Here is a 22,511-nt window from a genome sequence, read left to right on the forward strand (position 1 = left end):
TTTCTGCCCAAATTTCCCTGCCAGTGCAGCAGGAAGCAGCAGGAAGCAGCAGAAGCAGGAGGCACATCAATCCTTGGCCAATGTGGATCTTCAGGAGAAACCCAAGAAATGAAAATACTGATTTCCTAAAGTAGCTGGAGACTTCCCTGATGACTGAAATGGCACAGGTGCTGTGGCAGAATGAGGAGAATGGTGTTTGTTAAATGGGAAAGGGACAGGTGGGACTGGCAGGATAAAACAGGAATTTTCTTCAGCTGGAGAGAAGGGAGGAAGAAGAAACCCACCCATTCCAGAGTGCCAAGCAGAATGCAAACAGGGAATGATCCTTTTCCTGCTCCTTGTAATGAAGCAGCACAGGGAACATCTGCCACTCACAGGTAGAAAGGACAAGATGAACAGAAGTTAGTCAGTGGAAGCAAAATCAACCAAAATTGGATGAAAATACAAAGGAAATTAATTTCATTAATTGTGTAGGATTTCTCAGAGCAGCACCCCCTGATGCTTGCCCTGTTTGGGTTGGAAGGGACCTTAAATCCCATCTAGTTCCAACCCTCAGTGTGAACTGCAGTTCTGCTTTTAAGGATTTTTACTGGATATTTCTGTAACCCACCTGGGACTGGGAATTACCTGAAACCACCACAACTGGGAACAGGCAATTCCATTGGTGGCTGCCAGGATCAAGGAGCATGCAGTGAAAATGTATCACTGCCAACACATCTTCTCTCAGACTGAGAACAAGAACAAAGGCATCTGTCTGAAAATAATAACACTTTATTTGATTTTTTTTTTCTCTTGTGTGTGTGTGTTACATTATCATAAATGTTCTCTAGTCTCAGAAAACAAAGCCCTAAGTTTGGAAAATAATGCACATACAAATCTCTTCTTACAGGTATTAAGTATACAGAAATATACAAAGATTTCTCTATCACTGTAATATATCATCAGAATGCCCCACATCCCACATTTTTACTCAGGTCCACTGTACCAGGAAGCATCAACTACAAAGGTAACAAGCAACCTGAAAAAGACATGGTTTGTATAATATAATTACATTGTATGTATATATATATCTACAACAGTGCAAATATATCACAGCGTGCAGGCAGCGAGAGTCTCTAGAGAAGCAGAATAAAATTGATTCATAGTAATGCAAATGCATTACAGGAACAAGAGACAACAATGACATATTAGATATTCAGAATATGCACACTTCAGCACGCTGATTTAAAATCATACCTTGCATTGACTCTTGCTTTGAAAAACAAAAGAACCAAATGTTAAATAATTCAGTAACAGGTTCAAGGGCAGAATCTCACAATAAGGTCAACTGACTCAGATAAGGTATTTGATAAATCTTTACTGACACAGGTAAAGGCTTGGCTCCACTGCAGGACTTGTTATCTTCTTCTTTTAAGATATATCAGTGTAATCATCTCAAATTTAATTTTCTTTTGCCATAGTTTAAGAGAATTTTTCCTTTTTTTTTTTTTTAAATGATCAACTAATTCACATTTGTAAAGGTTGGTATAATTATCATTGAGGCCAAGACAGCTGGTTTCTGGAAGTAACAGAAAGGAGTTTGTACAATGATTACCCTAAATGGGCCATTAAAATAAGCTACAATGGGGTCAGAAAAAAAGACATCACAGATGCCACTGAAGTAGAAAACCCCATCAACCTTTGAAAGTAGAAGCTTTCATGTTGCCTTGCAATCTGCTTAAAAAGACATTTTTGAATTTTGTTTTCTTCTTGAAAGAGTAAACCCAGAGACCCAGCACATTGGGGTTTTGGTAGCTCGAGGAAGTCTCAAAGTCAATCCTTCACATTTGACCATCCTGCACTCTTCCCAAGCAGCTCATTTTCACACCCCACCTGGACAGCAGCCATGAATATCCAGAAAAAAGGGACACAAGCAATTGGTAGGCATGGGCTCAGCTGCATGGAAACTCCCAGGGAAAAAAAAACAAACAACACAACAGAACCAAAAAAACAGCAAAAGGTGGATGTGTCCTGAAGGTACAACCAGTGCAGAGAATGCAGGCTGGGCCATGGCCATGTTTTGTGCCAAAGGAGACACATCCTGACTGGCCACCCTTTGCTCTACAGTGCTGGTAACAGAAACCTAAATCTCTTACAGAAAGATTCTACAGCTGACAACTACATAAAATGATCACCTGTTGTAAGATTTCAAAATAACAAAAAGACTGGAGCTAAGTTTTGTGCCCTACGGTACAATTACTCCTTCAGAAACTCTGCCTGAAATGCGTACAGAAACAGAAATAAAGCATTAAACAGAATTAAAATGAAACTTGCTATGTTTGCAGGCTCAACCTGAAACTTTTAGACATGTAATATGGAGAGTGGTATGTGGGCTGATAAAAACCACTCAGTGGGACACACCACAACAACCCCTTTGTGTGTTAAGGTATTTTAGAGGAGGGCAGTAGGAGCCCATCCCTGAAAATGCCACTGCCCCTGTTCACTAATGGCAGAGCTCCTGATTAACTCCAGTGGCACTCAGCACTTAATTTCTGCACTCACCACTGCAGTGATCAGCCTGTCACAAGCTGTCACAGAGGACATGACACGGTGTCATTTTCTGCCTACTTCTAGTTCCCAACAGCTTTTCACATGATCATACTTTATAAATGGATTTCCACACAGAAATTCCTGAGCAATTGCACCCTGTGGGGCTGTTCTGGTGGGAAATAAAGGATGGCATCCAATGAAGGATGGAGATCTCCTTAGTGCTGCATTTACAGAAATGTTTTTTAAATTTTACAACACTAGCCAGATTAAGTTCTAGCTGGGCTTTGGCCCTTCTAATTTCTCCTTGGATAATCTCACAACATCCTTGATGTCCTGCTGGTTTGCCTGTCCCTTCTTCCAAAGGTTTTTTTCCTACACCCTGTTTTGTTCCCTGAGTTCCAGCCAAATCTCTCCAGGCCAGTCCTTCTCCCCCTCTGGCTCATCCTTTGGCACAGGGGATGGATGGCCTGCTCCTGCTGTGCCTTTAGGATTTCCTCAGGAATCTCTGTGCCTTCAGGGCTGTCTCCCAAGGGACTCTGCCAATCCAGCTCCCAAGCACAGTCTGCCCTCCAGAAGTCCAGGGTGGAATTCTGCCGCCACCCCTCCATCTCCCCAAGAACCAAATCTTCTCATTCCGTGTTCACTGTGTTCCCCAGAGGATCTCCAGCTATCACATCACCCACCAGCCCTTCTCTGCTCACAAACAGGTCCAGAGGGACATCACCACTGCTTGGACCTCTTGCAGTTTCCTCTCTGCTGTGCTGTATTTCCAGCAGACATCTGGCACGTTGAAGGAACAAGGGGCATGGATCACAAGGCTTCCCATGGAACATTTAATCTGCCTCCTCATCCTGGTGGTCTGTAACAGGGTATCTGCTTTGTTGGCTCTCCCCCTGATTCTCAGAATCCCCAAATCCACCCAGCACTGTGGAAACAGGTCAGGCAGGATCTTCTCTGTGAGGATCACTGGGCTGGCACAGGTCAGTATGTACCACACTTCCTTGCAGGAACAAGTGTTTAATAAAACATTCCTTTCTGCTGAGAACACAGAGTTTGACACAAAAGTGTGGATCGAGCTGTCAATCACCTGAGACATCCAGTTCTTGGGCTCAAGTTCATTATCTCCCACTTACATAACCAGCTCTCCCTGTTACATGTGCACATATTCCTCTTTGTTAATGAAAACGGGTACTTTGTGCTCTAAATTCTAAGACCTGAAGAGGATTTCAGCACCAGTCTTCTTCCACTCCCTTTGACCTGCAACAATGGAATCTTCTCCATTTCTTAAGAGTAGTCTGCTTTCCAAATTTTATTTAATTGTAAATAATAATGCTTCAAGTTATTTTTAAAAAACCTTCAGGGTTTTTCAGACTATATGCAAGTTTCCACAAAGAAAAACAACAAAAGAAGTATGAAGGGACCTAAAGTCTTCACTAATGCACACAGTAACCAAAGCAACATCTCAAAACAAGTGAAAATAGAACAAGGAGGCCAACAGGACACTAAAGTCTTCCTGCAATCCCAACAAAAATTATACATTCATTTTTCAAGTGACTTTTAGAAACCTTTAGCCTCTTACACAACTTTTAGCCAGGCTGTGACTGGTTCAAATGGTAGTAGTGGCATTGATTTCAAAGAGTTTATGGCTCTTTATATATGGCTACAAAACTGGGGATTTGAAAATTGAGGATTTGAAGCCTTCAGAATCTTGCTGGCCTTATTATTCTTCCAAGTGAAGCCTCCAGAGCTTCACAAAGTGCTGCTCAACACAACAGCACCTGCATGCTCATTAACCTGGGAATGTGTTTTATACCAGCCTGTTAGAATTTATCTCCATGTAAAGAGGAAAAAAGCCAACCTGAGACTATGTTAAAAATCTTTGCAGTAGATGAAAGCTTAATTGGGATGGATTTTAAACGCTTCTGTCCCACAGCAGTGACAAAAGAGAGATCATTAGTTAATTTGTGAGCTAGAGAGGGGAAAAATTATCTTATCTATGTGTATCACTGAGTTTCCAGAGAATTAATTCTTTACTGGCATACTACAGTCTGAAAGCATTCCTTAGAATAGTAACTTCCAGCTAAATGCTGCCAGCTGGAAAAAGGGCTGTATCTAACAAAAAAAAAAGAGTGACAAAAAACATTCCCAGAGCAGGAATTTTCTCAGGAACACCTGTGGAGGACCAGATTTTTGGCTACCATAGCACAATACAAACTTACAGTACAGGAGGACATGCTGGAGGCTAAAAACATAAAATTAGACAGTCTAAAAGCAGAGGAACAGACAGAGATAACAAGAAATCCAAGGAATTCATACAGCTAAACTGGTCTAGATGGGAGAGAACAGCATCCTGCAAGACACCAATGTGGAAATGCCAGCAAAGCTCATCTGGAACACTGCAAGGGATTGTCAGGGTGGTATTTGGTAAATGGTGGTGGTAAACACAGAACATGAACCCTGAAGGTATTTAATGCCAGGGATGTCACACTCTTGGACCTCAGCATGGACCAGAAGTCTGCAACCCAAGAGTGATTTGGCAAATGTAGTCCTTTGTCTGCTTGCAAAAAGTGTTTGAAATGCCTGTAATATTCACAATTACTTTGAGAGTCTTGAAATAATCAAGGCACGTTGTGTTAAAGGGATTTCATCTTGTGCCTTGTTTAAAAACTGTTCACAGCTCTGAGTATTATTTAGAATAGCTCAAATTCTTAATTTCTCAAATCTGACAGCCATACAGGTTCATACATGCTCGTGATTATGCCTGGAAAAGCTGCAGAGCTGTACAAAAGCTTTTTGAGGAAAAACAGCAACAAAAATTATGCAAACAGGCTGTGCAAGGAATTTGGTTTTTCCTTCTATAGTAAAGATTGATTTTGCTTTCACAGGTAAACCTTACTTTCAGGGAAAGTTCAGCTGGCCTTCCTAAAATATGTGACTTGATTCAAAGCCTTCCAGACCACAGGCTTAGTTCAGATGTCCTGAGTTTAACAGATACACACAGTCTGTGTCTGCATTGGTAAATTAAACAGAGCTGGGCATGGGCCAGGAAAACTGGGAAACAATTTTCTTCCCTGCTAAATGGCAGAGCTGCAGCCCAGCACAGCCAGAGCTTTTCCAGACAGTGTTTGGGTGGTGTAAAAGTCAGTACAGGGGCCATTCCTCTTAGCCACAGAGCTGGCCCTGGCACTATTTATTTCCCTAGGATAGACACAGCCATGGAGTCTTGGAAAAGTTTGTGAATTTTTGACTGCTGGGGGTCAGAAGATGCACCAGGTCCCTCTTATCTACCCTGCTGCCATGAGCTGTTGGGCTCCTCAGGGGTTTGCTGACATTGAGCTGCCTCCAACCTGCAAGGCTTCAGCATCCTGATGGGAATAATGAATTTACAGAATGTGCAGGCCTCACCCAGGGGTCTGGGACACCAAGATAAATTCACAGTCATGGCAGAAGGCCATGCAGTTTGCACCAGAGTTTGCCCAATGTGAGTATGGAGGATTCATTTTGGGTTAAAAATCCAAACCCATGAAAATAGGTGACAAAATTCCCATCAGCTTGGAAACAGAATTCCCCCTGCCAAATTTACAGAGGTGAGATACCCAAAATAACAGTTTCACTGATGTTCACATCAAATGATTCGCATGTTGTGCATGTAAACTTAGGGATGAGAACAAAACTGCCTGGCATGATTAGACCTGCAGTGTTACAAGGTCATCTGTGCATTTTTTGGAGAGCCCTGCACAGAGTTGCAGATTAATGAACACCTCTGGATGAGGCAGTCACTGGTGTTTTAACACAGTGGCCCAAGCTTTGATCTGTGGACAACCCTTGCACTCCTTTAACAATCACTTTAGGGACAGATCCTGCTTTCACAATCTAATTAAAAATGAGCCTTGGAGTGCTTTGATTATTTTCAGTTGCAGGAGGTAGATCAAACAGATAATGAACAGAGCTAGTATCCCAAAATATCACAAATACTAAGGATTTAAAGACACTGCAAAGGAATATTTTTTCAACCATTCAGTGGCAGCTTGACCATGTCTAACTGCATGTGCTATCCAGTGCTGCTTCCCAATGGGACCACAGGTTTAGTGCAGATTCAGAATCTGCCTTTTCCTCTTGTCATTACAGTTTTCAGATATGAGACCAGCTCGACAAGTAAAGCACCAGAATTCTAAATTCAGACAGAAACAAAAATAATTACTTGAATCACTTTAGGTTTCTTTTTAAAAAAGTATCCATATTAAAAAGATATCTTTACCTTATTAATACATTTACAGACTTTTAGCCAGAAGGGGTAACTCTGTGGAAAAGAATTGCAAAATAATACATAGAAAACTGCAAAGATGAAATTTAAAAAGATGAGAGAATCCTATTTTCTTTGCATTCCTCGTTTTGCATCTCACTACCTTGTCTAGAGATGACATTACACTATTCTGACCACCAGGACTGGCATCCTGGTGACCTTATCCCAGAACTGGTTTTCATAAGGAAAGCTCCTGCAGCCAGGTTTCTTTTACAGTTACACTGCCTCGGTATTGATATTCTGTGGTGCAAAATTCCCTTCTAGTTCTTCCTAGTTAAAGCTAGAAAGTGTAATGGAAACATGACCCAACCCAACTGGACTGACTGGTTTAACACTGTATGTCCACTATCCCATTGTGGCTCCATGGGCTCGGTCAGGACAGCACAGGCTGGGCACTGGGGACCAGCCTGCCACAGTGAGACAATGTCAAGTGCCCTCTATTGCATGTCTAAAGTTCTCCTACTGCATTGGTTCAGCTGCTTTTCCTTTACCTCTCCGCTCGGATTTTGTATCTGAGGACAAAATAGGCAATCAGGCGCAGAGAGAAGAAGAAAATCCCAAGGACAATGAAGTCCAGGTAAAGTTTGGCATTTTCTACATCCAGTTCTTTCAGGATGGCCTCTGATTTTTGAAAATGGCAGGTGTCATCTTTGTCACAATGCAGATCTTCTCGATCCAGTCCATAGATGGAGAGGATGACTCCTTCGAACCCGTATCTGGAAAGGAGGAGGAGAGATTACAAGGAAAATCCTGATGATCTGGTAGGAGTGCAACACAATCCCTGTGAGAGCTCAGCTGAAACGCTGAGGGGGTCAATACTGCTCTGACACATCTGTCTTGGGGCACAGTTCCATCCCTGCTGCAATCAGGCACATCACATGTCACGGGCATTTTACATAAGAGGGACCAAGGGCAGGAGTTTTGCCTTTAACTGCTCCCAGCTACTACACAATGCAATTTCTCCAAAAGAAAAATGTCAGCTCAGGAAGCAGTATAACTTCAGCTCATATTCAGAAATCCCCCATTTAAAAGTGACATCATTATTTTGCTTTTTTTTTTTTTTTTTTAATTTTAAACAAGCAACAGGGATGTAATTATGGCTTGAAGACAGAAATATGTTAAAACCAGCATCAATCTAGAAAATCCCTTCCCTCTGTGCACTAATGGGTTCACTGATAATGTTCCCAGTATTTGCTTTTACAAGGAGATAAACCATCATGGATCTCATGCCTATGAAAGCTCCCTCTGGCTTCAGGAGACCCCACACGAGCCAGGCAATGGTTTGAGGCTTCACCTTGAATTCTAAATATTAATTCAGGGGTGCAGTCTCATAGGAATCTGTGTAGGACCTCACTTGGCAACAAAGAGGATTTTTTTTTTTTTTTTTTGCCTGGGATTTCTCAGTAATAGTGCAGCTTGGGCAGGGTGGGCTAATGGGGAATGGGAAAATTCCCTTCTCCTAATTAGAGCTATAAACATTTCAGGGTCTAGTCTAAATTACCCCTCCATACCAACCTATCAAGGATACAGCAGCGAATTATACAACATTTTCTTCCAAAATGAGGTGCTGGCATCAATTTCTCAGTTGGTGATGTCCCTATTATTTCATAAATCCACTGTTGCAAAATTCATGAAGATTTTCATGCTGTGCAACCCCACTGAATTCAAAGGGACTGTGCCCAGTAACCTGTTCCTACTTATTTCACAACATCTCCAACTTAAAATGCAGTGAGATAATGTGGTTTACATCACATGCATGAGTATGTTTATACTCTAAAAGAACATGCTGTGAACAGTCTCTGGCACCCAAAATAACCAATCAAGCAACCAAGCAAAGGCAAACAAACAGCATTTCTAGGTGGGAGGGTGAAGGCCTCCCCAGCAGTACCTGACATAGGAAATGTAGGACATCCACTGGAGGTATGTTGGGATGGTATCAAAGCTGACAAAAAACCCAGAGAACAGAAGGACTGGGATGGCAGTAACTGGGCCCACAAAAGTTGCCACCTGTGAAGAGAAGGGAGAGAGTTTCTCTTGTCAGAAAGACGGAGAAAAAGTAAAAATTAACTTGCTCTTCTATTACTCTTAGGAATAACTCTACTCCCCCAAATTATCACCATTTGAAATACTAGAAAATAGCTGATTCTTTTTTTCTTGTGAGGAGAAGAGTAGAAGCACAGGGATCATGCAGTAAGGCCATGTTGGTCTCCACAGGGTGGCACAGAGAGAAAATCAAGTGTTCTGCTGCAGAAACCTTGACAGCATCAATGCATATTGAGGTCAGAATCATCTCTTATCACCAGCAGTTGTGCTGTGGAATGGTCACCTCAGCTCATCTCCTGCCAGGAGCTACATGGCCAGCTTCCAGCCATGCCAACAGCTGCCACTCTCCCTCCCTTTACAGAAATTTGGGGTTTGGCAAGCCTTTCCCTACCCTTCCTTCCACAGCTTTTTCTGATGTATATGGAAGAACCTTCTCCTGAGCTACTGTGGAAAATTTCCAGTTTGTGGGGATGGAGAAACACATCAGCCCTGTGGTTTGGGATGAACAGCAAGTGCCAATCCACCCTAGCAGGGGCAGCCACAGTGGGGCAGGAACTTCAGAGCTCTACTACAGCAAGAAACTTTCTGCCTGTCTGCTCTCACCAAACATGCTGGGGACACAGCAGCTCCTGTGAGAACACAAAATCCATCAGTGTTGGAACCCTGAAGCCTGGCAATTTTGAGCTTTCTGTGCTGTCAGGCACAGATCCTTAGGGCAACACTGCTTTTGATTTGAGGCTTTAGAGAAAGCTTCCAAATTTGAGTGATGGAGTTGGAACCACAGGTGTGTAGTTAAAATCACACGGAGAGGGGTTTAGTATTTGCAGTTTTAGAATATAGTAATAAGTATGGGACAAAATGGAGGTTTTGGGGAGGAAATTTTTTCTTTTTGTTGTTCCTTCTTCTTGTTTTTAGGCAATACTTTTTTAATTAGATAAAAAACTCCACACTGTGAGTCACAGATGTTTAATCATTAGGTCAAAAGTAAAAATTATGCAAGTGTTGGCTTTTAATTGGATTGTTTAGCTTTAAAAGACCTTGTAATGAGTGAAATACAACTCCATTTTCTCTCTTTTAACTTAACTAGAAGTGCTGTAGCACTCACTATAATTTAAATAAAAATTAATAAACAAACGAGTCCAAACACGAAACTTCATCTCTCGTACGTTAATCCTGATACTGACTAAAAGAAAAAAAATTAAAACTAAACACTAACAGATCAGTACCTGGAGGGATGTGGAGGCTGCCCCTATGAGCAGGCCCAGGGACTGAGCCACCAGGGATGTCATGGTCCCCAAGGCTGCGAAGAGGACGAAGCGCAGCGCGTCCGAGGGCTGGGAAGTCATCCAGTACACGATGCTGCAGTAAGCCACAGGGAACATGATCTGCAAGGACAGGCACTGGGAGTGAGCCCTGACAGCCACACTGTCACTGCTGCTCTGAGTAGGACAGAAACGTGGGGGGGTTTGGGGAGTAATTGAAACGGGGGGTAATTTCACAATTATAAGCCTCACTGAGTATAAGCCGCACTTCCAGGTCCCAGCAACTTTTCATTCTTTGTCCATACATAAGCCACACCTGATTATAAACTGCACGTTACAATACAGAGTGTGATAAAAGGTATCTATTCTATCACCATCTGTTGAGGGTGGGGGCAGTGATCCTGATCTCAATGGGAGATATTCTGCTAATGGGCCATCCATTGAAACCAGGCAGGGCATTGTTCTTTATCTTTTCACAACCCATCCTTCCTCCAGCCAGTCATTTTCTGCTCATGGCCATTGAGTCCCACTGTGGCACTGATAAAATTACTGCATCCCATTGGGAGTTGCTCCAGCCAGGGGGAAGAGCCCAACATTTCTCACCAAGATAAAAACAGAGGTTTGGGACACTAAGGGAGCCCCTTTCTCCACTGGACTCCAGAGGAAAACCAGATTTCTCCACATCCCCACTAGAGCTCCGGAGGGAAACTGCACCTTGTACAGGAGCACTGCTCCAACTGAGCCACATCTGTCACTGCAGGAGGATGCAGCCACCATGGAATGGGACTGCTGCCAACACCCTGCCTGACGGGTGTCAGGTTGTACTCTGACTGTGTCAGGGTTTGGGGTTTGTTTCTTTGTAGTGCTGTATTTCTATTTTAATTTCCCTAGTAAAGAACTGTTATTCCTATTCCCATATCTTTGCCTGAAAGCCCCTTGATTTCAAAATTATAATAATTTGGAGGGAAGGGGTTTACATTCTCCATTTCAAAGAGAAGCTCCTGCCTTTCTCAGCAGACACCTGTCCTCCAAACTAAAACAGCAACTTTTCATTCTTTGTCCATATATAAGCCGCACCTGATTAAAGCCTCACTTCGGGTTTGGACCAAAATTTTAGTCAAAATGGTGCGGCTTATAATCGTGAAATTACCGTAATCCACAGCTGTCAGCCTTTTCAGGACTGACAGGTGTGTGATGCCTGACCTTTCCACCTGGGCTTTTGGAAACAGATTCCACTCCCATCCCGTCCCAATTCCCCTCCTGCAAATAAGCAAAGCTGGCAAACTGTTTATTAAAAGAATGTTGAGTCAGGCCTCAGCTTTTGTGAAGTCCTGCACTCTCAGGGTGTTTCTGATCCATCCCTGACCCATATGGATATTTTCCCCACTATTCCAATGGATAAAATACCAGCAGTAATCTTGGCAAGTGGGCTTGTCATTCATGAACTTAAATGGTTCTGTTTCATAGAAGGGTAGAAGTTGTACCTGAAAAGGAACATCAGCCATGGTTTTGGCGAGGTAATAGGCTTTCAGGCTGTACCAGTAGTTCAGATGCTCTCTGAGAAACACTCCCATCTCAAGGGGGACTGCAGAGAACACACATTGTTCAGTTATTGGCAGGCTGCAATTCTGCTTCACACCAGAACAACACAGTTCATCCACATCTAATCCTGCACTGCTGCAGTCCCAGGGTGGGACTGGGACAGAGCAGCAAAAGTTTCAGTCATTTGTAATGAAATGGACTATGGACCAGTCTACTCAGATGAGCTGAATATCCCTTCAAGAGGATTTTTCAATTAAAAGTGGTGCCAAAACTTCGAGAATTTGGTTATTCCTTTTGGTGCAACAGGGAATCCAAAGTAACAGCACTCCCAAAGCAAGTGAAACAGTCCATTCTGCAGGAGTTTGCTCCTGACACCACATGAATAAGCTGATTTTATGCAGGAGTCTTAACTTGGAAGCCCCAGAAAAATTATTCCATCCTCTCTGAGTCCAACCACGAGCTCAGGGCATGGCTGAGATGCAGTGGGATAAGGAGAAATTCCAGTCCAGGACTGTAACACTGAACTGTGTGTGCTGAAAAACACTGGAAAAACTGGGGAGGGAGAAGTGCCACTGGCCAAGCCTGTTTCTGCTTGCACAGGAGCGCTTCTGTGGGTGCAAGATTTATCCCCCCACCTGTCCTAGAGGTAGAATCACAAGTCAAATGCCATCTCACACAAAACCAGACACATGCCAACACCCTCCCACCCCTCCTGCAATCCCCTGCCCTGTGCTGGGACACAGTGCCAGGCACTCACAGGTGAGGACAGTCGGCATGAGCGCAGCAAACATGAGGAACAGCATGGAAAAAAAGAGGAATCCCGAGTTGCTGAGGACTTTCTTGGCTTCATTGCCAATGCCCAAGTAGAGCAATCCGATGAGCAGCCCAATGCCAATGTGTGAGGTGATCCTCAAGTGTGTCAGGACCTGTGATAAGCACAGAGGGGCGTTTATCAGAAAGTCTGGGCTCAGAAGCAGTGACAGTGTGGCTGAAATCAGATGGATTGCAGGAAAGGAGCACTTATGTCCAGAAAAATCTTATATATAAATCATTGAATGATTTGGATTGGGAGGGGCCTTAAAGATCATCTGGTTCCAGTGCCCTGCCATGAGAAATGCTCATTTCCTACTGGATAAGAAAAATTATGAGCTTCCCATGGAAATTTCTTCCAGGTAATACAAGCAGGAACTGTAAATGCTGCAGCCTGAAATCTCACTGTCTGACAATACCATGGAACCACTAACTCTTGTTCATCTGGGGAAAGACAAATTTCCCCAGAGCAGAAAAAAAGCAGAAAAGGCATTTCAGGCTTGCATAGACCCAAGAAACTTCATGAGGAATAAATTAGCTTTCTGTGCCTTCTCTGCAACACAGCATTGCCACAAGAGGCTTGGAAGAACAAAAGAAATAATAACATTGGGAACAACTGTAGAGTCTAGCAGGAAAAAGAAAATATTAAAAACAACATTGTCCTTCAATCTATACATCACCAAATCAGTTACAGTTTCTCCTGATCTTAATTCATTAACTTAATTAATCCTTGTTGACAAATGAACTTAGAGAAAGCAGGAAGGGACAGCAAGTTATGGCAAGTTATAGCCATTTTCTATTTCCAAAAATGAAGACTTCATGCAGCAACTTCACATCACACTGAAATTATTTTCTCTGCCATCCTGAATTTTCTGGAAAACCTAATACAGCACTACAACTTTTAGGATTAGTAACTATATAAGGGACCTGCCAGCACAGAGGGGATTTAAACTTTGGGTTTTTAGGCCAGGTGCTTCTGAATGCTGTGCAGAAATGAAGATTGTGGAGGTAACAGCAAGACTGAAAGATCAGCCTCTTTGAACTTGTGTGATAATTCATGGGTGGGCTGCTGGACAGGACCTTTGAGGTGCATTGCACTGCCTCACACCCAGCTGAACAGAACTTTTGGCCATAAAAGTTTTTGTAAAGCCTTTCTTACCGAGTCCCTCATGATGGTGAGGAAAGTTCTTTTGAAGAGGATGCAGAACTGGGTTAGGCAGCTGGCAGAGAAGCTGTGGCAGCCTTCTGTGGATGAGGAGTCCTGCAGAAACACACCACAGCATGAACCCCTTCCTTTGCAGAGTCTGGTTTGCTTTTCATTCACAAAAGCCCATTCACATCAGCTGAGTGTGCCCAGAGACTCCTCCACTGACCAAGGATTTAAATTCCCTCCTGTTGGAATCCTGGTCACTGAGAATTTCAGACTTTCTGTGCTGATACACCCCCCTGGAGAACACTGCATTTGACGTGAGGCCGTGAAAAGTCTTCCAAAATTACATAATAAAACTAAAATTACAACTATGTAATTTAAATATAAGTGCATAATATCACATAGTAAAAAATTATAGAAGTTTAACATTTTAAAATATGATAATATATCTAAAACAAAAGTTTTAAAACAAAAACTAGTCCTTCTTCTTCACCTTTTAGTGTGTAATTTAAATATAAGTGCGTAATATCAGATAGTAAAAAATCTTTGAAGTATGAGGTTTTAAAATATGATAATATATATAAAACAAAAGTTTTAAAACAAAAACTAGTCCTTCTTCACCTTTTAGTGTGTAATTTAAATATAAGTGCATAATATCAGATAGTAAAAAATCTTTGAAGTATAAGGTTTTAAAATATTATAATATATCTAAAACAAAAGTTTTAAAACAAAAACTAGTCCTTCACCTTTTTCTTTTCTTCATAAGTGATATTGTACAATTAAATAGAAAAATCCACACTGCGAACCCAAGTAATTAAAAATTAAAATTAAAAAATAATAATTTTTATTTTTTTTAAAAAATACAGCTCCATTCTTAGCTTGAAGTGCTGTAGAAATCATGGTTTGTGAGGCTGTAATATAGCGTAATATAACAAAAAATTCCATCTGACCCTAACAAAAAAAAAAGAAAAAGAAAAAAAAAAAGGAAAAAAAAAGAAAAAAAGAAAATAAATTAATTAAACTCAACAGCCTCCCTCCCCTGTGGGCTGAGATGCACACAGTACCTCTTCAGAGGGCCGGTGCCACAGGAAGGGGTTCAGCTCGTTGTCCCCAGCCACGTCTCTCTTGTAGTCTGTGTCACAAATCCTCTCCCTGACCGCCCTGACCAGGCGGCTGTTCTGGTCCCCGTACTCTCCAGAGGCCACCTCCATCACTGCAAAACCAGGAGGCTGGAATTACTGCTTTGCAAAGGTTTGAGTTACTGCTCTGCACTGTGACCAAGCCTTGTTATAAATTCCACTTGATGCAGCAGCACTGACAAAAATAGATTTGTTGGTTTTTTTAGTACAGGCTTTAAAATGCCACGTGGAAATTCCTGTCTATACAAACAACATTTAAATGCATCTTTCCATAAATCTCCAGAGAGATCTCTTTATCCTAGAAGTTATATGAACCAGTTCAGAGGAAAGGCAGTGAATACAGGTAACAAAAAATGACAAAAGTCTATTTTTATGGCACTTCCCATTTTTTTTTAAATTAACAAACAACACTGAAAAACCCCTCAGTGCTCTAAGCTGTACAATACCACAGTTGTACTGCTCAAGATAAAATAAAACAACCAGAACATAGGAGCCACTTAAAAAAGACACTAATACTAATTACTATGAAACACTAAAGAATATGCTTTATCTTTCATTTCCTGAACATGGACTTCTAACAGAGAGAAATATTCACTAAATTGCACCACTAGATGGCATTCAAATTACTCAGGAAAAAAAAAAATCTGATTAGGTTTATTTTGAATTTTGGTTCATGTATGGACAAAGCACATAAGAATATGTGACAAGTATAAATCACACCATGGTTCCCTTCACTTTTAAGGCAATGATATAATATAAAATAAATAAAATAAACTATTCAACTGTCCTTACCAAAATCTGCTGGGTTGTGGTAGGTTGGACAATTCAAGCCCAAATCTCTCAAGTAAGGGACAAGGTTTGTTACCTTCCCACGGTAAATGCACTGACCTTGACTTAGAACATAGAGCTGGAAAACAAGAAGAAAAAATAGAAGAAAAAGATATAAGAAAAAAAGTGAAATAGTATCAAAATATTTGAACCTGTTCCTATTAACATCTCCTTGTCCCTGTGGGAAGAACACCTTGGGAAGATCTGTCACCACTTGAAATTAATTTTGCCTGGAATTACAACTAATGGAAAATTCAGTGCCTGGAGTTTGAATTCTGCACACATTGCCTGCAGAACTTCAAACACATTAACACAGAAACACTAATTCCAGCCTTTGGCACATGCTGAAAATAGGCAAGGAGCTGGAGAGCCAAGCCATCTAATTTCCACACATTATGGATATTTTGGGCTGGTGATGCAGGAATGGAAGGAGAGCTGGGACAGCACAGCAACAGCAAACAGCTCAATCACTCTCATTTTTAGCCACGATATTGACTTTAAATAAACCTCCCTGCCAGACTGGCAATCTGCAAGTTTGTTCACCTGTGGTGGTGGAGGTTTTCTCTCAGCTCTCACAGGACTAATCTAAATCCTCTAACAAGACTAAAATACATTTTTATCTAATCTAAACACACATGGTCCACATGCCATTGTTAGCTTGGAGAAAAGTTCTCCAATGGACGTAATTCCAATTAATTTTCAATACTAAATTAGATTATTGTTATTTCATCTGAATTAACTCTGCTTGATCTCCACCTGTGTGTCCAGGATGGGAATCTATGCTTCAACATTGCAGACATTGAGACTGCAGCTCTCCTGCTTTTATATTGCTCTGATTTACTTCAGTGACAGGAGCACTGCTGGATGGAGGCATGATAATCACCAGTGCAGCAATCAAGATTTCACAAACCTAGCAGCAAGATTCTCCACAAACATTACATGTAAATAAAGGAAACAGGCAGAAAAAGAAAAAAAAAAAAAACCCATAATCAAAAAGTATATGTTGCTGTTATTTATTTAATTTCTTTATATGATTTGTAGCCATCAACTAGATGGCTCAATCATGATTTTGATTAAGGAGTGTAGCTTGAAAGTATAACCACCCTGAACTACACATGGAGAGAAAGTTTGAGAGCAATACCTGGTCAAAGAGCTCAAACAGTTTTGCACTGGGCTGGTGAATGGTGCAGATGATGGACCTGCCACCCTGGGCCAGAGCCTTCATCAGAGAGACCACCTGGAAACATGATGCACTATCCAAGCCACTGGGAAAAAAACCAAACAAGTTTGTTACCCACTCAAAACCAGCACATGCACTTGCTACTTGGTCTCCCATTATTATCCTTTCACAAATTTTCTCTGTAGCAGTTTCATTTTATCATATGCCAACCTTATGCTTGTATTTCTCCATCAGGCTTTTAATTAAGTTGGAAGCATGCCTGAGAATGAACAAGAATATTCTCAAAGCTGCCTTAAGGGAATTCTGCATTTTAGGGCTGCAGATTTAAATGCTCCCTACTTTAATGTATAGATACATATTCATAGCTTTCCCAGACTGATCACATTCATTACCAAAAGTCAAATTTTAAAATGTTTATATTCAAGCTTGAAAAATAAAATCTATGCCACAATATTTTCCTCTCTCTTTCCCTCCCTCCTGCAGTTTGTGGTTGCTTTAAATATTATCCACAGCCCCACAGTCCAGCAGTTGCAGCAGTGACCCAAGGCACCAAATTAATTTTTGGCCTTATTCAGTGCTTGCAGGCAACACAAAATGAGCATTTTCCAAGGGTTTAGAGGTAAATAACTTTCCTGAAGCTCTGTTCTACTATGCAAAACCATATTTGTCTATCTTTAATTTTTGGCCTTGAAGTACATACCTGGTTGGTTCATCAAAGAACATGACAGGAGGGTTGTTCACCAGCTCCAAAGCAATGGCAAGACGTTTCCTCTGCCCTCCAGAGAGACTCCCAGTCCTCGTGTTGGCACACGCCAGCAAACCGAGGGCTGTCAGGATTTCCTTCACCTGGAGGGAACAGAACATTCCACAGCACAATAAAACACCTCCAGCCTCTTCACTGATTTCCATGGAGGCTGTGAACCAGCTCATGACTTTGTTTCATCACCCACTTAAAGCCTTTTTCCATCTAATTTATTAGCATTTATTAGACTCAGCATTAACAGCCTGCCATTTAGTGTTTTGACCCGAATTCTGCTTGTTTGTCCTACATGACCTCACTCAGCCAAGAGGTGTAAAAGGAGTGGAAATCAGTTCTGTAGCTGTGTATTTATGGATATGGCACTGGCATCAAAAGATGCAGCATGTGAGAGGTTCTTACAGAGTGAAACCAAAAGCTGCTTTCAATAGAACTCTGGGGCTGTCTCTACAAGGGACTCTCTAACAAAAAGCACTGGTTTCTGTAGAGCAGTGACCTGCTTTATCTCATCTGTTCTCCACACTCTCCTCTTTCAAGTGCAGCCATTGATTTCAAGTGTTTCCCTTCCACTCAGAGTCAATTCAGTTGTCCCAGGTGCTCTCAGATGTTTGGGATTTCCTCAAGGCACAGCCTCAGGAAGGGCACAGCTCATCCCAGGGGTTTGGAGCAAAAGGAGAACAATCCCAGGCACTGTGATTTTCTCTGTTTCAGTGACTGTAGATCTGGGCTGCTAGCTCTATATAAGGGAAACAGCTCTCTGGCCTCAGTGAAAGCATGGACACAAAAATGAGTGAATCCATGAGCTATGCTGCCCATGTGATTAACAAACTCCATCATTTCAAAGAAAGCAGCCCAGACATTTAATATTTCACTGAAGTTTAGGAAACAGAGCCCACAATTTTTTCAAAGTATAAACTGCTTGGATGGAGTGAGTGCCTGTCCTGGTGAAAATTGGTGGGAACAACCAGGGTCTGACCCTTTGCTTGTCCTGATTTTGATTTCCAGGACTTCCCTCTCCCACTAAGAGGGAGTGAAAAAAAACCAAAACCCATTAAGCCTTGTTTCTCAGAGGAAAAAATCCCAACTGCCTCATTCCTTTAATCTCTGGGAAGGGTAAACAGGACTCAGGCAGCATAAGCAAGGACAAATAGAAACATAAACTGTGGTTCACTGGAGGGTTTTCACTTGTCCCTGCTTTAAACAAGAGTCTGCAATCCTGCTAGCACAAGTGTATAAATTCATAACATTTATCTGTGATAAACATTTACACTCCAATTTACAACAATAAAATGAATTATCTTCTCCTGCACAGGCCAGTAACACTAACCAGAAAATTCTTCTAATGTGTGGAATAAACACAGCACAGTTTTTAACTCAAAGAGCTGCTTGTAATTACAGTGAGAATGTGAACAAGTGAATTAAATAACTTGCTTGGCCTAACTTCACTAAGGTCTAGATGAACTAATGCTTCCAAAGTATGACTAAGTTTACAGCTGTTTCTATATAAATTTATTTTCCAAGTAAAAAAACAACCAGTGTTTACCAAACATGAGCTGTAAGTTTCCCTTTCTGATTTTCAAGGATTCTTTTGAGTCTGAAGAAATGCCAATTGCTCCAATTTGGAAATAAACAGAGACAAGGGACAGCCACAAAAACAGCTGCTCTACCTAGGAAGTTGCCACAGTTTTCATATTTCAGTTTTCATATTTCAGGACAAGTTGTGCTTTTCCCCATGGGTGGGTTAGGGGAGCACAGTTCCTAGGGCAGGTCCAGCTGGGTGATTTCTGTCACCCCACACGATTTGCCTGAGCCCCCAGACATGCACATAAGAGAATCCAAGGTGCTAAGGTGCATTAACAGGAATCCTGCAAAACCTGTGCATTTGTTTCAGTAAATCTTTTACAATTTTCCAGTCTCATACTGAAAGTAGCTTTCATAGAGACTGCAGTGAACATTCCCTGAGACATCAGCCTAGAGGTTATGATTTATTCTGTCATTACAAGTCCAGTGCAGTTCAGTATTAGCTAAAAACTGTCTGCTTTACAGAGCTCACTTCTTGGCATCCCCCAAATTCTAGTCTGATTGGAAGTGTACATACCATTTCTCTCCTCCCTTCATCTTTCTCTTGAAGTTTCAGATGAGCAGATACCTGGAATGCAAAACAATGGAATTTGATTTTGAACTGGTCCAAAGCACTTAGAGAAGATGTCTCAGGCACAACACTCCAAGATACCACTTAAAGAACTTCTTTTAACCCAGTCAGAAAATCTGAATTTGAACTACAATGTTCCAGTCACAAGCATCACTTGTTCCATCACCAAGCATTTATTTTTCTGTGTAGTAAATAACTGAGTCTAAATTGTTTTAGGCAAAGCACCTGACAAAACATGTATTAGAAAAAAAGGCCATTCTGCAAGTCAAAGAGCTTTACAGGAAGATGGGAGAGTGACATAATTTGCACATCCAAAAACCTTCCAGGCAATGCTAGAAACACAGTTTATTTGTGCTTCATTCACACTGTAAGGATAACTGCACTGTGCCATTCTCCAGGATGCAAACAAGTGAGAAATAAATAATCTTGTGAAAGATGTCATCTGCTATCCTGAAAGGCAGCTCCACAAAACATCATGATTAACCTTTATTAAAAGCAATTAATCTGTTAAGTAATTATTTTTTGTCAGAGCCTTGATTGATTAATTTTAGACAGAAACTGTAATAATCTGGGCCCAATTCTGCAAAAGTGGTCCTGTGGGATTCTGATGAAAACACTCAAGTAAACAAAGGAGAAGCAAAACTTCTCCACAGAAAAGAGCCTTTGCAGAAGATTAGCCACATAAAAACTGGAGTGATTTCTTCTGGCCTTAAAATTTGTGAATTGAGCTGGCACAGTGTGAGCAGCCTGAGCCTTGTTTTGATAACAATTTCTGAGAAAAACTGGCACATTTCTCAAGGTGAGCTACAGACACTTGCAGACTAACTGGTCAAGTGGCAATTCATAAACTTCCTGATGCAATGCAAAACAATGAGAAGAATTTACATTGCCTTGTACATCTTGGATTTTTGTTTTTCCATGGAGAAATGAAAGAGATTTTATAAAATGCCTTTATTTTTAATAAGGCACAGAAGAGTAGAAGTGGCAGAGAGATCACACTGAAGCGTAAATAACAATTTTCAGTCAGAACATGAAAGATGGGGAGAAAGAGAGAGAGATGAGGTTACTCATCCACCACCCAAGCAAACAGATGGTCCCTACAAAGGCTCATTTGTGAAGAATTTCAGGTTCTACTCTCTAGGAGATCTGAGGAACAGACACTTAGATCTCCTTCCAAATAACAATGCTGGGCACAAATTTGGAAATTTTAAAGCCTAGAAGGATGAGTCTGAAATGGAATTGAAAGCACCAACAAATTCCAAGAACTTTCCTTGAGCAGACAGGGATAACAGCCTGTGGCGCTGCCAGGAGTAAGACCCAGGGCACAACACAAACCATTTTCCCCTTTTCCCCTGCTCAGATAAATGAGAGCAAGAAGCAGAGCTCACCATCATAGCCTCCTGCACAGTGAGGTGAGGAAGGAGCATGTCATCCTGCATGATGTAGCAGGAGACCTTGCGGAAGCAGCGCAGGTCGCGGGGCTGCCCGTTAATGAGGATTTCTCCTTTCATTCCCGTCTCTCTGAAACCAAACAAAACAACCAGAGGTGAATCCTGCTTTCACCTGTGCTGCCTCATGACTGAGCACGTGGAAGTCTTAGGTGTTATTATTATTATTGCCACCAGGAAATAAATTTGATAGACTGGATAGAAATTAAATTATTTCCTGATTACGCTTTGTTTCATACAAAGCTTCACGCAATGTTGCTGGAAATTTTATTCAAAATGTGTGCTGTCATATATAAATATCTGAAAAAAAATATCAAGAAGTTAAAGTTAGGTTGCTTTTAGGTTTGTCTATCCTGTTCCTTATGCCCCAAATGACAACAAGGCAGAGACAGCTTGTATGGCCACACAGGAGGGGAATTAGAAAGATGAAGCACAGTCACTGCATTTTGGTGTAGAAGACATCAACACTGTGAAGTGCTGACTAAAAAGAGTAGATTTTCCAAGTGTTTATGTGATTTAAAAAACATCACAAACATAAGACACTGAGTCAGATTTGTTACACAGCCAAAAGAGGAGATTTTCTTTATATGTGTGTTTTTTTGATTTTAAATTGGTTCTTATTTTTGGATCAGATCTGTTAAGAGATAAATCCCAAGTGACCAAAACAGGACACAGAGAAAAAAAAGATAAGCAATAGGAATCTAATTCAAAATCTTTGAAGTGCCTGTTTTGGACAAACTCTAGGCTAAAATTTCTTCTGCTGTTGTCTCCAAGGAGCCCTCAGGCTCAGTGATCTTACCTTAACTTGGGATTTTCATTGGTACTGACCTGTATCCTGCCAGAATATTCATAAGCGTTGACTTCCCAGCTCCTGAAGGTCCCATAATTGCAACGAGTTCTCCACTGCTGAACTTCCCTGAAATTCCTTTCAAAAGGGTCTTATAGCCTGGAAGAGAGAAGGAAGAAAAGTTCACTGAACCCTTAATCACATCTGGGGAGCAATGAAGGTTCATTTCCACTGAATATTGGTGACAAACAGGCGTTAACAGCCACATCCTGAGAGGCTGATCCCAATATCAGCATGCTGTAATAACTATCAGAAATAACTATTAAAATCCAAATTGTGAGTGGGAGCAGCAGCTTCCTGCCGTGACACAAGTGGGATTACAGGGTCTCACACTCTTGGCTTGCTGCAGGATGATTTTTAAACAGTGCTATGAAATCTTGCTGCCATTGTCTAAGTGTTTTCTGAGAGTATTTTACCAGGATGCTGTTAAAATATCCAGTACTCCACAGCTAACAGTCTTGGAGCAGGCTGCTCTCCAATCACTGCAGTTTCAGTGCCAAAATTCTGCCCTCTCACCAAAA

The 22,511-nt window shown here is 41.4% G+C and overlaps 1 protein-coding gene across 2 annotated transcripts in view; it reads right to left on the bottom strand.

Moving 5' to 3' along the window:
• Window positions 1–749: 749 nt before the first annotated feature.
• The window catches only part of ABCG1 (ATP binding cassette subfamily G member 1), a 54,853-nt gene continuing 33,091 nt past the window's right edge, over window positions 750–22,511 (bottom strand). For both annotated transcript variants that reach the window (XM_033051994.2, XM_033051995.2), the window contains exons 3-15: window positions 21,972–22,089; window positions 21,084–21,216; window positions 19,642–19,692; window positions 17,487–17,632; window positions 16,748–16,871; window positions 15,571–15,685; window positions 14,704–14,852; window positions 13,649–13,750; window positions 12,437–12,605; window positions 11,622–11,722; window positions 10,102–10,260; window positions 8,721–8,839; window positions 750–7,548 (exon numbers count right to left, since the gene is read on the bottom strand). In XM_033051994.2, coding sequence (XP_032907885.1) covers window positions 7,320–7,548; window positions 8,721–8,839; window positions 10,102–10,260; window positions 11,622–11,722; window positions 12,437–12,605; window positions 13,649–13,750; window positions 14,704–14,852; window positions 15,571–15,685; window positions 16,748–16,871; window positions 17,487–17,632; window positions 19,642–19,692; window positions 21,084–21,216; window positions 21,972–22,089 — 1,715 coding nt within the window. In that variant the 3' untranslated portion in view covers window positions 750–7,319. The remainder of the gene's footprint in view (window positions 7,549–8,720; window positions 8,840–10,101; window positions 10,261–11,621; window positions 11,723–12,436; window positions 12,606–13,648; window positions 13,751–14,703; window positions 14,853–15,570; window positions 15,686–16,747; window positions 16,872–17,486; window positions 17,633–19,641; window positions 19,693–21,083; window positions 21,217–21,971; window positions 22,090–22,511) is intronic.

This window comes from Catharus ustulatus, chromosome 2 (assembly GCF_009819885.2).
Source record: "Catharus ustulatus isolate bCatUst1 chromosome 2, bCatUst1.pri.v2, whole genome shotgun sequence".
In the NCBI taxonomy this organism is placed as follows: domain Eukaryota; kingdom Metazoa; phylum Chordata; class Aves; order Passeriformes; family Turdidae; genus Catharus; species Catharus ustulatus.